This window comes from Eptesicus fuscus, chromosome 5 (genome assembly GCF_027574615.1).
Source record: "Eptesicus fuscus isolate TK198812 chromosome 5, DD_ASM_mEF_20220401, whole genome shotgun sequence".
Taxonomy (NCBI): Eukaryota; Metazoa; Chordata; class Mammalia; order Chiroptera; family Vespertilionidae; genus Eptesicus; species Eptesicus fuscus.
The window spans coordinates 389,260-403,153 of NC_072477.1; the positions used below are offsets into that span (position 1 = coordinate 389,260).

The 13,894-nt window shown below is 71.4% G+C and overlaps 2 protein-coding genes across 2 annotated transcripts; both read right to left on the minus strand.

Moving 5' to 3' along the window:
• Positions 1 to 754: 754 nt before the first annotated feature.
• Positions 755 to 2,902, minus strand: CRIP1 (cysteine rich protein 1). Its single transcript, XM_008158796.3, has 5 exons — positions 2,788 to 2,902; positions 1,638 to 1,732; positions 1,501 to 1,558; positions 981 to 1,027; positions 755 to 868 (listed from the first exon to the last, which is right to left on the minus strand). The coding sequence occupies exons 1-4, from the start codon at positions 2,825 to 2,827 to the stop codon at positions 987 to 989; spliced, it is 234 nt and encodes a 77-aa protein (XP_008157018.1). The 5' UTR covers positions 2,828 to 2,902; the 3' UTR covers positions 755 to 868; positions 981 to 986.
• Positions 2,903 to 8,998: 6,096 nt separating this feature from the next.
• LOC103301788 (cysteine-rich protein 2) lies at positions 8,999 to 13,628 on the minus strand. The gene is made up of 8 exons (XM_008158797.3): positions 13,505 to 13,628; positions 11,100 to 11,194; positions 10,918 to 10,975; positions 10,301 to 10,441; positions 10,156 to 10,224; positions 9,984 to 10,078; positions 9,575 to 9,632; positions 8,999 to 9,489 (listed from the first exon to the last, which is right to left on the minus strand). Exons 1-8 carry the CDS (start codon positions 13,545 to 13,547, stop codon positions 9,422 to 9,424), a joined length of 627 nt encoding a protein of 208 aa, XP_008157019.1. The 5' UTR covers positions 13,548 to 13,628; the 3' UTR covers positions 8,999 to 9,421.
• Positions 13,629 to 13,894: the final 266 nt, after the last annotated feature.

Sequence of the window (13,894 nt, forward strand, 5' to 3'; positions counted from 1 at the left end):
GTTGGCCAAGTCCGCAGCTGCAGCGATCTGACATGGGAGTTTCCGGAAAGCCCCCATCATCACTGCACAGCCTGTCCTCAAGTGCCCCCTTCAGGCAGCGGGCCACGGGGGAGTCCCCTGGCACAAGGTGGGGGCCATGAGGGGCAGTGGTGTCCAGGGGCGTGAGATGGGGTGAGGATGGGAACAGGGTTGGGGCAGCAAGAAGTGGGGAGGGCGGGCGAGGACACCCCACCACAGCTCCCCAAAGCTCAAAACCGGAACCAGCATGAGCTCAGCTGACTCACCCTGCACAGCCCTCCCACCCCTGCCCCCGGGGCCTGCTGCTCCCCTGACCTGTGGGCTGACCAGCGCCTTCCCCTAGCCCAGCGGTCGGCAAGCTCATTTGTCAACAGAGCCAAATATCAACAGTACAACGATTGAAATTCCTTTGGAGAGCCGAAAACCGACTTCTGCGCATGGGCCACGAAGTTTCAATCGCACTGTACGTGGTATTTTGTGGAAGAGCCACACTCAAGGGGCCAAAGAGCCGCATGAGCCGCAGTTTGCCGACCACTGCCCTAGTCCAATGGGGCTGGGGCACTTTTGGCCTTAGAGCTGGAGAGCTGAGCCCCATGGGGTGTCCAGGGTGGCCAGCCCCTTCCCTGCAGAGGGGGCTGCAGCCGGCAGTGGCCCCCACAGGGCCCTAGGGCACAGGGTGCGGCGTCAGGACCCGCTCCCCTCGACCACTCCCAACAACAGGCACAGGAGGCGGGTCTTCCCAGCGCTGGGTTTATTGAGGGCGTGGGGTCTGCGGAGCGCCCCCCGGAGTTACGGCCGGGCATCAGCCTGGACGGCAGCAGTGCAGGTCCGGGGGTGGGGTCCCCACAACCTGCGGAGAGACAGGGACAGAGGTAGGTGCCGGCTTCCCTCCGGACGGGGCGGGCTGGGGGTGAGGGCCGTCCTGAGGGCTAGCTGGTCTGGGGATCAGGGTGGGGGTGTACCTGGGTCTACTTGAAGGTGTGACTCTCAGCGCCTCCTCGACCAAAGCCTGCAAAGAAAACAGCATGCACGTGAGAGGTGGCCAGAGGCCGGGGGCTGGGTTCTGCCCTGGGGGGCCGGGTCAGGCCTGGGGGGCCGGTCAGGCCTGGGGGACTGGGTCCTGCCCTGGGGGGCCGGGTCAGGCCTGGGGGGCCGGGTCAGGCCTTGGGGGCTGGGTCCTGCCCTGGGGGGCCGGGTCAGGCGTGGGGGGCTGGGTCAGGCCTGGGGGGCCGGGTCAGGCGTGGGGGGCCGGGTCAGGCGTGGGGGGCCGGGTCAGGCGTGGGGGGCCGGGTCAGGCCTGGGGGGCCGGGTGAGGCGTTGGGGGCCGGATCAGGTGTGGGGGGCTGGGTCCTGCCCTGGGGGGCCCGGTCAGGCCTGGGGGACTGGGTCAGGCCTGGGGGGCCGGGTCAGGCCTGGGGGGCCGGGTCAGGCCTGGGGGGCCGGGTCAGGCGTGGGGGGCTGGGTGAGGCGTGGGGGGCATACCTTTGGGTCCGAACATGGCGGCGTAGCAGGGATGGTTGCAGTAGGGCTTGCCTTCGTGCTGCAGAGAGAGGCCATGAGGGTCTGTACACCCCCACCCCACCCCACCCCACCCCTGCTGCCCCTCAGGCCCCGCCTACCTCGGCATGGCCCCCCGAGGTCAGAGTCTTCCCGCACTTCTCACACTTGAGGCAGGGCCGGTGCCAGTCCTTCCCCAGGGACGTCACCCGCTCCGCTGCAGAGAGGTACAGACAGGCCCCCCTGAGACGCGGCTCCGGGGACCCAGGGCACACCCCTTCTCTCGCTCCCCTCGGCCCAGGGGCCCACCCAAAGTCTCCCACGGCCTTTGTGTGTGTTGTTTGTTTTTAAATGCTTTTATTGATTTCAGAGAGGAAGGGAGAGGGGAGAGAGAGAGAGAAACATCAATGATCAGAATTATTGATCAGCTGCCTCCTGCACGCCCCCATTGGGGATTGAGCCCGAAGCCCGGGCGTGTGCCCCTGACCGGAACCGAACCGGGACCCTTCAGTCCGCAGGCCGATGCTCTATCCACTGAGCCACACCAGCCAGGGCTCCGATGGCCTTTGGCCCTCCGGTCCCGGGTCAGTCCAGCCGAGTGGATGGGAGGGCCTGGCCCTGGGCTGAGGGCGGCGGGGTCAGGAGGCCCCTGTCCGGCTGAGCCCTCAGACTCTGCACCCGCCCGGGGTGGGGCCCGCAGGGCGCCCTCTGCGCGGCCCGGCGCGGCCCGGGCGCCGCTTCCCACTTCCTCCTGCGCCTCTCGAGGGTGGGACCGGCGGGGGGCGGGCGGGCGGGACCGCAGCGCCTGGGACAGCGCCCGGGGCGCCGGTTTCCGGGTCTGTTTTCACTCAGCGCTGGGCGGGGAGGGGCGGCCGGACCCCGCGATCCTTCCGGCTCCCCGACCCGTTGGGGTCCCCGCCCAGGCTGCGCCCCGGAGGAGGAGGCGGGAGAAACCCAGACCTAAAGATGGGGAGACCCAGAGGCGGGGGGACGGAGGGTCCCCCCACGCGGGGGTCCCGATTGCACACCGGGCGGCCGCGGACGGGGCTGCAGCGTCTGCTCCCCGGGCGGTTTCCGGGGTCCCAGGCGCCCCCACCCCTGAGCGGCCTGACCAGGTCGCCCCCGTCCAGGCTTCCGCGGGCGGCTCGGGGCGCCTGGGCACGGGGGGGGGGGGCAGGGGGCCGGGGGCGGGGGGCTCACCGAAGTACACCTCCTTCGCGCACTTGGGGCACCTGGACTTGGGGGGCGGGGGGCGGGGGGCGGGGGGCTCACCGAAGTACACCTCCTTCGCGCACTTGGGGCACTTGGGCATGGCGGCGGCGGCGGCGGCGGCGGGAACGGAGAGGCGCGCTGGACTGGGTGGGACCCGCGGGGCGCTCGCCTTTCAGGGAACCCGGGACCCCGCCTCTTGGAGGTCCGCCCCTCGGGCCCCGCCCCCCCATCCTGGGACCGGACCCGAGGACCTCGGCTCCACATCGGGAGGTGGAGAAAGGTCAGCTGGGGTCCACCCCCGCCTCCGGGCAGGCGCCGGGCCCGGGGACCGCTAGGCCCGGGTGCGCGGAGGCCGCGGGGACTCACGGAGCGGGGGGGGGGCGACTCCGGGGCCCCAGCCCCGCCCCTTGCCCAGGGCTGTGGGGTCGCCGAGTCCAGGATGTGCCCACGGGGCTCCCCAGAGGCAGGAGGGCGCCCCCGCCCCGGAGCCCCAGGAGCGGGCGGGAGCGGGGAGGGGGGGCCCCCCCGCCTGTGAGATGCGAACAGGTGCGGCCCCGCCCGCACCCTTCCCGGCGCCCTGCGGGCTGGGAACCACCGGGGGAGTCCGCCGGGAGCCCCCCAAGACCCCCCGCCCAGGCCCTCACCACACCGGGCGGCCCCTCCGCGGGGCATCCCAGCGCTGTGCGCCCCGACACCCACCCCTGGGAGACCCAGCGGGCGCAGGGGACGTCCCATTAGGATTCCGAAAAGGGAACTGCAGAGGCCTGGCCCCTCCTTCAGGGAGACTGCACGGCTGGGGCCGGCGCTGGGGGTGCGCGGTGGGCGCCCCACCTAGGCTGTCTCCAGGGTCCAGCCCGCAGGGGGGGGGGGCCTCTTCTCTGGGGAAGTGCCTAGGGGCGGTGCCGTCCAAGTTCGCTGGCCCACGCCTCCCTCCCGGTGCCAGGCAGAGACAGAGACCTCGGGACCCACCCGCCCAGGGAATGGGGTGGGTCCAGGGGCTGGTGCTGGGAGGGGGCTGCCCCAGTGGGAGGGTGCAGGTGGAGACAGGGGGACCCTCCCTGAAAATCTTAACCCCCCTCCCTCCTGGGCGCTCGCTCAGGCCCTCCCTCTCTGCGCTGGGGAAGGGGCTGCCCCATCCCCGCGCCCAAGCGCCCCCGGCCCCGCCACACCCAGGTTCTGGCCTTCACCAGGCCCCTCCCGCCCGCCCGGCTTTTCCTGCCCCCGGGCCAGCTTGTGTGAGGGTGGGAGCTCCCAGGTTCATGGGTGATGGAGGCCACACCTCAGAGTCTTCTGTCTGTGAGGGCGCCGCACTAGACCCCATGCCCCCATGGCCTGCACCCCCACCTCTCTGCTGGCTCCCTCCTCCCCGGGACCCCCTCTCTGAGGCCACACTTCTGCCCCCACTGGGGCTCTGCCAGCCCCGGGTCCTGGAGCCCCTCAGTGGCTGGCTGTCCACTGCCCTCGGGAGTGGGGTGCATGCTCTGCACTGGGGGGACCCCCAGTCTCCCGCCCGCCCACCCGCCCTGGCCTGCTCCTGTCGCCGGCGCTGGGGCACCTCCCTGTGGCTCCTGAGCGAAGGCACCGGCCAGCCGCTCGAGCTCCCGCGACCCTCCGTGTGGCCCAGGCAGCGGCCGGGGGGCAGGGTGGGCCTGACTCCCTCACCTCCTGGCTCCAGACCCCAGAGCAGCAGGAGGAGGCGGCGGCCAGTGGTAATGGGGGGGGGGGGGCTTCGGTCCCAGGCCCCACACTGCACACACCACCTGCAGGTCCCAGGCAGCTGCCCCTCTGGGTGGGCCAGGGGGCTCCCTCCAGAGGCTCAGCCAGTGACGGGGCGCGGACTGGCACGGCCCTGTGTGTGTGTGTGTGTGTGTGTGTATATGTGTATGTGCGTGTGTATGTGTATGTGTGTGTGCGTGTGTGTCCTCACCTGTGGGCATACCTGTGTGGGGGGAGCATGGGCTCCTCTCAGACCACTCAGTTTCCCATATTTCTGCCCACACTCCCCACACCCCCACACCCCCACACCCCAGCTCAGGGCAGGGGGGCAGAGCACCAGCGTCCATCCTCCCTCCCCTCCTCCCACTGCAACTCCAACCTCGCCCTGTGTGGGAGCCCCCCCTGAAAACCTGGGTGATGAGTCCTGCTGTTATTGCCCGTTGCCATGGTCACAGGCGGGAAACAGGGAGAAGGGGGAGGGGAGGGGAGGAGGGCCATGGGCCTCGCCCTCTGGTTGGTAGCAGCGTGGTTTTTCCAACACTGGATTCTCACACACGTACACACACTCAGGGACACACACACACTCAGGGACACACACACACACACACACACTCATTCAGGGACACACACGAGCCCTCCCAAAGCTTCAGCCACAGGCTGGTGTGCCCCTCCAATTCCCCTGATCCCCCAACCTGTCCCGCCTGCCCATGGAGTGGGGACCCCATACCAGCTCCCGGGGACCAGGGGTGGACAGCCCCCGCCTCCCCCAAACTCCATGCCCGTCTGAGGCTTGGCCTCTCAGCACCCCTAAACCTGGGCCCCACCAGGGGCAAGGCCTCCTGCTTGCATCAGGGCAACCGCCCAGGATGCCGTGGGGCGCGGTGCTGACCCGGTCCTTCTGGCTCAGGACCAGGGGCCAGTTCAGGGCCTTGTCAGGCCCTCCACTCTTTTGTGGGTGCTGTTGGCACGTGCTTCAGGAACAAAGGGAAGAACTGAACCCCCTCACATACCCCAAGGTGCAGCCCTCAACCTCCCCGCCCCCCCCCCCCCCGTGCTCCCAGCACGGGCAGCCGGCCCCAGGGCCTCGTGTGCAGCATGAAGGACAGCGTGGCCAGGACAGGACACTGAGCGCCCGGCTGCATGCCCCAGGCGGCTCCTGTGCCCGGAACATCCCGCTGCGCCAGCACAGCAGGAGGGCGGGCACCTAGGGCCCGGAGACCTTGGGGGGGGGGGGGCGATGCAGGGTCCTGGGACAGAGCCAAGGCCGCCGCCACCTGCTCACCCTTCCCTCCGCACCCCTCCCCATCCTCACATGCCACTGAGGCCGGCAGGACCCTGCCTCCCGGAGGCCGCGGGCATGGTGGCAGGGCTGGGCCCAGTGACCTCTGAGGAATCCACCCAGCAGCCGCCCACCCCACGGGGAAAGTTCTGCTCCTCAGGGCCGGTGGCACGTGCTCTGGCCTCACCCCAAAGCCACCCCCAGCGCCCCGCCCTGGACTCCAGGTCTGCTGCTCGGCCCCCGCCTGGATGAGCCAGGGTGTGGACAGGTGTAAGAATGTGCCTGCTCCTGCACACACAGGTGCCCTGAGCAGTCAACACGTGTTGTGCCCAGGAGGATCGCAGAGCAGCCTCCGCTCCAGCCCTGCCGCCCCCCCCCCCCCCGCCCCCAGGCTCAGCCAGGAGAGGGACTCAGACATTCCCAGGGCCTATTTTCAGCAGCTTGTCTCCGGGGAACCCCTGTCTGCCCCAGGGTCTGGTCCCAGGGTAGGCCTGCTGGGCCGACCCCCTCTTGGCCCTGAGGCCTGGGGGAGGGACGACAGATGCCCTTTCCCAGAAAGGTTCTGCCGGGGCCGCGCAGGCCTCCCCCTGGCCCACATGGGAGGAAGGCCTGGCATGCAGAGGGCGGGGGCACTGCAGCTGTGAGCTCCCCCTGCCAGCCTGGGGTCCACAGAGAGGCCAGCGGGCACCTCGGCCCTCCCCAGGGCCCTCCCCACACCGCAGCTGAGCACGGTTCCAGGAATCTGCGTCCTGGAGCCAAAACCCATGCAAAACTGCCTCAAATTCCACCCTCACCAGACCAGCTGCTGGGCCTGCCCGGTTCCCTGAGCCCACCCCACAGCCAGGCCAGCTGCTGGGCCTGCCCCCCAGGGCCCTGAGCCCACCCCACAGCCAGTCCGCCCTGGGAAAATGCTGCCCACACCTGGCCCTGGAACCTTCAGCCCTGCCTGACCTCGCCCCCACCCCCAGGGGCACTGGCACTGAGCCCCCAGCCACAGCCAATGGGCAGCGAGCTGGTGCTCGGACCCGGGAGGGAGGTAGTCACGCTCCCCCCCACCCACCCACCCTCCTAAGAAGTTCAGGGAGTCCAGTCTGAGCTGCATGGGGTCCACAAGGAGCAGGGGAGGTCTGCCCAGAGAACTGGGGGGCCTCAGGGAACTGGGGCAGTGGGGGCGCCAGCCAGGGCCCCACGGGCCCAGGTCAGAGGTCCGGGGGTGCGGCAGGGACCTAGAGGGGCCTGGCCAGGCGTCATGGGAAAGCTGGACCAGTGGGAGGTGGGGGGCGGTTGGGGAGCAGGATGGTGAAGGTGAGGTGTTGTGCGCAGCCCTGGGGTTTTGGGGGTACAGCAAGGTGGTGGTCAGATGGCATTTCGGGGCCACCTCACCGGTTGAGCAGGGGTCAGGGGTCATGCATCTTTTATTTTTTAAAATATATTTTTGTTTATTTCGGGGAGGAAGGGAGGGGAGAGACAGCAACATCAATGATGAGGGAGAATCACTGGTCGGGATCAGCCCCCAGTCGGGACCTGTGCCCTAACCAGGAATGGAACCCGAGAGCCATCAGTCCGCAGCCTGCGCTCTACCCACTGCGCCAGACCGGCCAGGGCACGGCCCCTGCATCTCCCGGATGCGCCCAGGGCTTCGGGAGCCGAGGAGGAAGCACCTGTCTTGTTGGGGGGCTCCGCGTCCCCCACCCACGCGCCAGAGACGCCTCGCCAAGCCCCACGGTAGCGGCCCCGCCCCGGTTTCCATGACAACCCCTTGGAAACAAACACGGCAGCGCGTCACCCTCCGCCCGCAGGAAACGGGGCGCGCCCTCCCCGGCCAGACGGCGGGGGCGGGGTGCTCCGCGTCCAGGCGACCCTGCACCCCCACCCCCGCGGGGCCGGGCGGGGCCTTCCATGCAAGTAGGTCCCGCCCCCCCCCCCCCCCAGCTTGGGGCCCTGCGCGCCCGGCACCGCGTCTCCTCCCGCATAGTTTCCATTGCGGCCCCGAGGGAGGCCCCGGGCTGCGTCCTGGCGGCGCCCACCCCGCCCGCCAGTCCAGGAATTTCCCATCGGACCCCGGGCCGCGGCGGGGGCGCTCGGGGAAGGCAGTTCGCCCTGGGGAGGCTGGGACGGGAGGGGCGGTGCCAGCGCCTCCGGGGACGCGTCGGCGTCCCTACCTGTCCGGCCCCCTCCCTGGTGGGGCCGGGGTACCCGCCCCGCCCCGCCCCGCCCCGCAGGCCGGCCCGCCCTTCCACTCTGGCCAGGTGCGGGGAACGGGGGCGCCCGGGTCCGGGCCGGGAGGGGGCCTGGCCTTACCGGACACCGGAGCCGGTCGCTCCGCCCCCAGGGACGCGGATGGCTGCCCGTCGGACAAAGGGCCTGGCGTCAGGTTCAGCCCGGCCTGAGCCGCGAACTGGAGGGTGGGCGGGGGAGGGGCCGGGGTGCGGGGCACAGGAGGGGCCGCCGTCCGGGGCTCGGAGGTGGCCGGGCCCAGACGCCCAGGCCTCCGGGGAGGGAGAGGCACCCGGGGCCCGGGGAGGGGACCGGCCCGGGGCCGGGGCCGGCGCGCCGGGGAGGTCTGCGCGGTGTCTGCCCCGGGCCGCCCAGTGGCGGGGAAGGCGCGCCCCCTGGCGGGGTGCCCGGGCGCTGCAGACAAAGGGAAACCTGCCGCCAGCGGGGGGCTCCTCGGAGCTCCCCAGGGGTCAGGTTGAAAGGGGGAGCTCTGCAGCCACAGGCTCAGGGACGCTGGCTGCCACTGCCTTCCGGCCACCAACGCTGAGGCAGGCGGACCGCCATGGCAGCCGGGCTGCTGGCCCTGCAGATGTGCAGACCTGGCCTCCACCCGCATCCCAGCCCTGGGGATTCCAGGCTCAGTCCTGGGCTGAAGGCCCCCCCTCAGCCATCCACCCCTCACGTGGCATGCCCCCTGCCACTTTACCAAGGCTGACCCCTCCCGCATCTTGGGGTCTCTGGTGGACCCAGGCATCTCCTGACTAATGCCCAGTGCTGGCATTTCCAGGGGTCCAGGCTCAGCCCCATAGGCTCCAGGGAGGTGACCTCAGCATACACTTCTGGACCCCACTCCCAGGAGGCCCCCCCACACACACCCCACCACCTTGTGTTGGCACCACAGCCTCCCTCCCACCACCAACCTCGGGACTAGGACCTGCTGCCCCGAAGCCCGCAGGCTTGCTGGGAGCCCTTGGGGGGGGGGGGCGCGGAGACGTGGGGCCCTGTCCTGGGCTCAGGCCCCCCCCCCCCCACAGCCGGAAGCACTGCGCTGGGCCCAGCGATCCTCAAACATTTTATTGAGCAAAAGTCTGCGTTGCGTGTGAACCACGTGAGGGTGGTGGGCAGTGCTTGGGAGGCAGCGTGGGAGACAGCAGAGGCCTCGTCCTGGGGTGCGGCTGTGGCCCCCCGCAAAGGGAGATAAATAGTGGGAGGAGAGTGAGACTCGCCCAGGCCCATGGGGACACGCGGGGCCAGGAGACACAGACATGAGGACACGTGGGGTCACACAGGCAGGGAGGCCCAAGGGCACAGAGGGGCGCGGTGCGGGCACAGGCGGGCACGCCGAGGGCAATGGTGGGCGGTCTCTTCTGGAGAAGCCCACTGGCGTCCTCCTCCCCAACACGCAGGCCCTGGACTTGCGCCCGGACCAACGGAGGCAGGACTCCCCCGCGGAGCCGCCGCGGGCCCTGGGCAGGCAGGGGCCTAGGGCTGAACTTTGCCCTCGGGGTCCCTGTCGTAGATGTAGCTGCCCACAGCTCCGGTATTCACTCCTGTGGAGAACGGCCAAGAGGGGGTGGTGGGGGCGCGGAGGGGTGGGGAGGGGCCCCAGGCTCCCCACCCGCCGGCCACACTCACCCTTGGGTCCGAAGAGGATTCCGTAGCAGGGCTTGTGGCAGTAGGGCTGGCCGTCGTGCTGGGGGCAGGAGGGGGTGAGGCGGGGGTCCCCAGACTCCTCTGTCCCCACCCACTCCGGCGGCTTCCTCCCGGAGAGCCAGCACCAGTCCCCTGGCCTGGCGGTGGGGGCCGGGGCGGGCGGGCACAGCGCGATGCCACCGAGCCTCCACTCTGGCCACCAGGGGGCGGCCCCCACCGCCAGGCGCGGCCCTCGGGTCGGAGCCGCGGGTCCCCACCCGCTCGCTCCTTCTCGGCTCCTCCCCAAAGCCCGGACACCCCCCCCCCCCCCGCCACGTCCCCACCCGCGCGCCCCTCCCAGGCCCCTCCCGTCCAGCCCGGCCCCTGAGCGAGCCCACCCGCGCGCCCTCACCTCCGCGTGCCCGCCCGGGGTCAGCGTCTTCCCGCAGCGCTCGCAGCGCAGGCACGGCCGGTGCCAGTCCTTGCCCAGAGACGTCACCTTCTCGGCTGGGGAGGGAGAGAGGGTGACGCGAGGCCCCGGGCGGGCGGGCGGGCTGCCCAGGTCGGGGCGGGCGCTCACTCACCGAAGTAGACCCTCTTGTTGCAGCGAGGACACATGTTGGGCTCCCCCGTGAAGGTGGTGACGCTGGAGGCTGCGGGGGAGGGGAGTCAGGGCGGCCAAGGGGCTCCCGAGCCTCCCCCGCCCGCTCCACGCAGAGCCCAGCCCACCTTTGCTGGGCCCCTTCGGGGGGCCGCTCGCCTTCCGCTCCTCGGCTCGGGCCACGGGCACCTCGATGGGGCCGGTGACCTGCGGGCCCTCTGCGGCGGGCTTCTCGTAGATGTAGGAGCCGGCGCCGCCGATGTTCACACCTGCGGGGAGGCCGGCGCTGTGGGAGGGAGGTGGCCAGGGCCCTCGCCCACCACCCAGGCCTCACACTGCACCCAGCTTCTCAGAAAATGGCCCTCAGCCCGGCTGGTGTGGCTCAGTGGTCGAGCATCGACCTCTGAACCAGGAGGTCACAGTTCGATTCCCCGTCAGGGCACACGCCTGGGCTGCGGGCTCCATCCCTGGTGTGGGGCATGCAGGAGGCAGCTGATCAATGATTCTCTCCCATCATTGATGTTTCTATCTCTCTCTCCCCTTCCTCTCTGAAGTCAATAATAACCTTTTTTTAAAAAGAAAGGAAAGAAAATGGCTCTCCACGGCCCATTCTATGGAGCCAGGGCCCTCTCCAGGGGGCACCGTGAGCTGGGACAGTCCTGGGAAGGGCACGGAGACAGCCCCCCCCCCCCCGCCCTCTCCCCGCGGCCACAGCAGAGCCAGCTGGGCGGCCGCCTGAGCTCACCTTTGGGTCCGAACAGCGTGGCGTAGCAGGGCTTGTGGCAGAACGGCTTCCCGTCATGCTAGGTGGAGGGGCGAGGGGCACGGGGTGAGGGCCGGTGCCTGGGCCCGCTGACACCCCCCCCCCCACCTGAGCGTGGGGAGAGCCACGTGGCCCAGCCCAGCCCAGCCCAGAGGCAGGCTCACCTCGGCGTGGCCCCCTGGCGTCAGCGTCTTGCTGCAGCGCTCACACTTCAGGCAGAACTTGTGCCAGTCCTTGCCCAGCGAGCTCACCTTCTCAGCTGGCGGAGAGAGGAGGTCAGAGCCCGCCTGCACCCCTCTACTCCGCGGGGCCCGTGCTGTCCCCCCGGTCTGGGTGCCCTCACTGCCCCAGGGCTGTGAGCTGGAGTGTCATCCGTAACCCCAACATCACACCTGCCCCTCCTGCACACCCACCTCCTCACACACATCCCTGACCACCCCGAACCCCCAGTCAGGCTCGGATGGAGCTGGCAGAGGCCCCTGCCAAGGGGAGGGGCCCTGAGCCTCCAGACCCCCGAGGGGAGGCCAGTTCCCACCCCCCAGGAGGAACCCCGAGGGGCAGGACGCCTGCCTGTCTGCATTTGGCCCCGAGAGTCCCCACCCCACTGCCTCCAGCTGCTGCTCTGGAGCCCAGGGTCTGGGACCAGCTGCTGGGGGTCAGCCGGGCACTCTCCCCATCCCCCCACCATGGTGCTGGGGCTGCTTGGCCATCTCCTAATGGAGGGAAGTGGGGGGGCTCTCCAGGGCGCACGGCAGGAAAAGGGCCGGGGAGAGGCCAGGAAGAAAGGCCAGAGACCAGCCGGAATTCCGGGAAGGGCCTGACCCACAGAGGGGAGGGTGCGGGGCAGGCTGGGCCCTGCGCCCCGGGCGGAACCGGGCAGAGGACCAGAGCTCTGTCCGCCTCACACAGGGGTGACGTCTGGGCCAGGCCTCCCCCAGGGCCCAGCAGCCTGGGAGTGGGGCCCCTCCTGCCCCCCACCAGGGCAAGGCGGGAGCTCGGGAGCCCAGCGCTGTTCGGACCCGTGCCAGCCGAGTCCTCGCCCGGTGCCCCTGGCCAGGTCAGGGCCTCCACCGCCACCCTGCACCTGGGGTTCTGGGACGTGGCCACCCAGGGCAAGGTCAACAGCCGCACATCACCGGCCGGGCTGGGAAGACAGGATTCCCGGGCCCCGGGCTTGGAAAGGACCGGGCAGCCGCCCAGCCGCACCGTTGTTGGGGACACAAAGGCCCAGGACCCCCAGGTCACTCTGCATGTCTGGCCCTGACCCACTCGGCTCACGCTCAGGTGCTGGCTACTGAGGAGGGGGTGCTGGGGTGCAGCCTGCTGGGCGGTGGGCAGGACCCCGGCCCCCCGCGGCCCCCTCCCTCCGCGTCGACAGTGCCTCCCGGCCAGGACGGCCGCCGGCGGGTCTGAGCGCCTTTGTTTCCCGCTAGGAGCCCGCCGCCCAGGCTGGCCGCGCATTTTTCCGCCGCGTCCACAGGACTGTCCACCCAGCAGGAGGGCAGCGGGGTGGGCGGGAGGACCGGGGCCTGTCTCCCGCCGGCACCGCCCACGCAGCAGCCCGGCTGGGATGGGACGGAGGGCTGAGGCTCCTGCGAGGCGGGCGCCGGAAGCCCCTAGGCTCCGGGCCAGGCCAGAAGCTCTCCAGGCCAAATCCGGTCCCTCCCTCTGGGAACAGCAAACAACCGCCGGCCGCCTCCTCCGGCCCCGGGCCGTCAGCAGGGAGGCCAGGCAGCTTCCTTCACTCGGCCTGTCCCCACCCAGGCCCTGACCACTGCCCCGGAGACCAGGGAAGGGCCCTGGCCTGCCCCACCCTTCTGGCCCGGTCCCCCCTCTTTGCAGGCGGGTGGGAGGGGCGGCGGGCAGGGACTGGCCGTGGGGCGAAGGCAGAGCTGGGATGGGCGCGGGGTGGGCGCCCGGAGTCTGTCCGGGCTGTTCCGGCCTCGGCCCGTGCCCTCTCCTGCTCCTGGGACCCGCCGGCCACCCGCTCCGCCGCGGGGAAGTGCGGGGGGAACGCGCACCAAGGAAGCGAGGGAGCAGGTCGGGACACGCGGGAGGAAGAGGCCAAGGTCGCCCCCGCGTGGACCGAGTCCAGAGCGAGCCCGGATCTGTCCCGGCCCCGCGTGGGCTGAGGTCAGAGGGAGGGTTGGGGGCCCTGGGGGCCACGTCGGCCGGGCCATGTGTCCGCGGGGAGAGGTCCCAGAAAGTCAGGAGAGCGACGGGGAGGCGCTCCGAGCACCGGACCTGCCCGACCCGCGCGCGCTCCGCTCGGCGCCTCCCCGAGACCGCGACGCGCCCGGGGACCCCGGACGCTCCCCAACTCCGGCCTCATCCCGGGGGGCCGCGCCGCCCGCCCCACCCCCACCGGCCGCTTCTGGGCTCGGGCGTGGCCGCCCGCACCCCGGCTCAGCTCCACCCTCCGGCCGCACCCGAACCGGCCGCGCGGCGAATCCGACTGGGGCCGCGCATCCCGGGGCGGCGGCCGGGCGCACGGGGGCTCCGCGGGGTGCGCGTCTGCGGCCGAGGGCTGCGGGGCGGGCGCGGGGCGCGGGGCGGGCCGGGCACTCACCGAAGTACACGGTCTTGTCGCACTTGGGGCACTTGGAGGCCATGGTCGTCGGTGCACCCGGTCGGCTCGCGCCCTCGGCCCGCGCCCGTCTCCGCGTCGCCGCCGCCTTGGCCGCCCCGCCCGCCCCGCCCACCGGGCTGTCCGCGCGCCCATTGGCTCCGCGGCCGGGGCGGGGCGTCGGGATCCCGCCCCCCGGGCTCCGCAGCCGGGAGTGGGGGCGCTGCCGGGTCGGGGGTGCACCTGCCAGGCGACGGGTCGGGGGCGGCTGGACCTGCCTGGCGCCCCCCGGCCCCGCGCACCAGGCGGCCTCTGCCCTGCTCTGACCGCGCCATGCCTGTTTCCATGACAACGTCGGGGCTGCGGGGCGGGGCGGGGCGTGCGCGGCCCCCT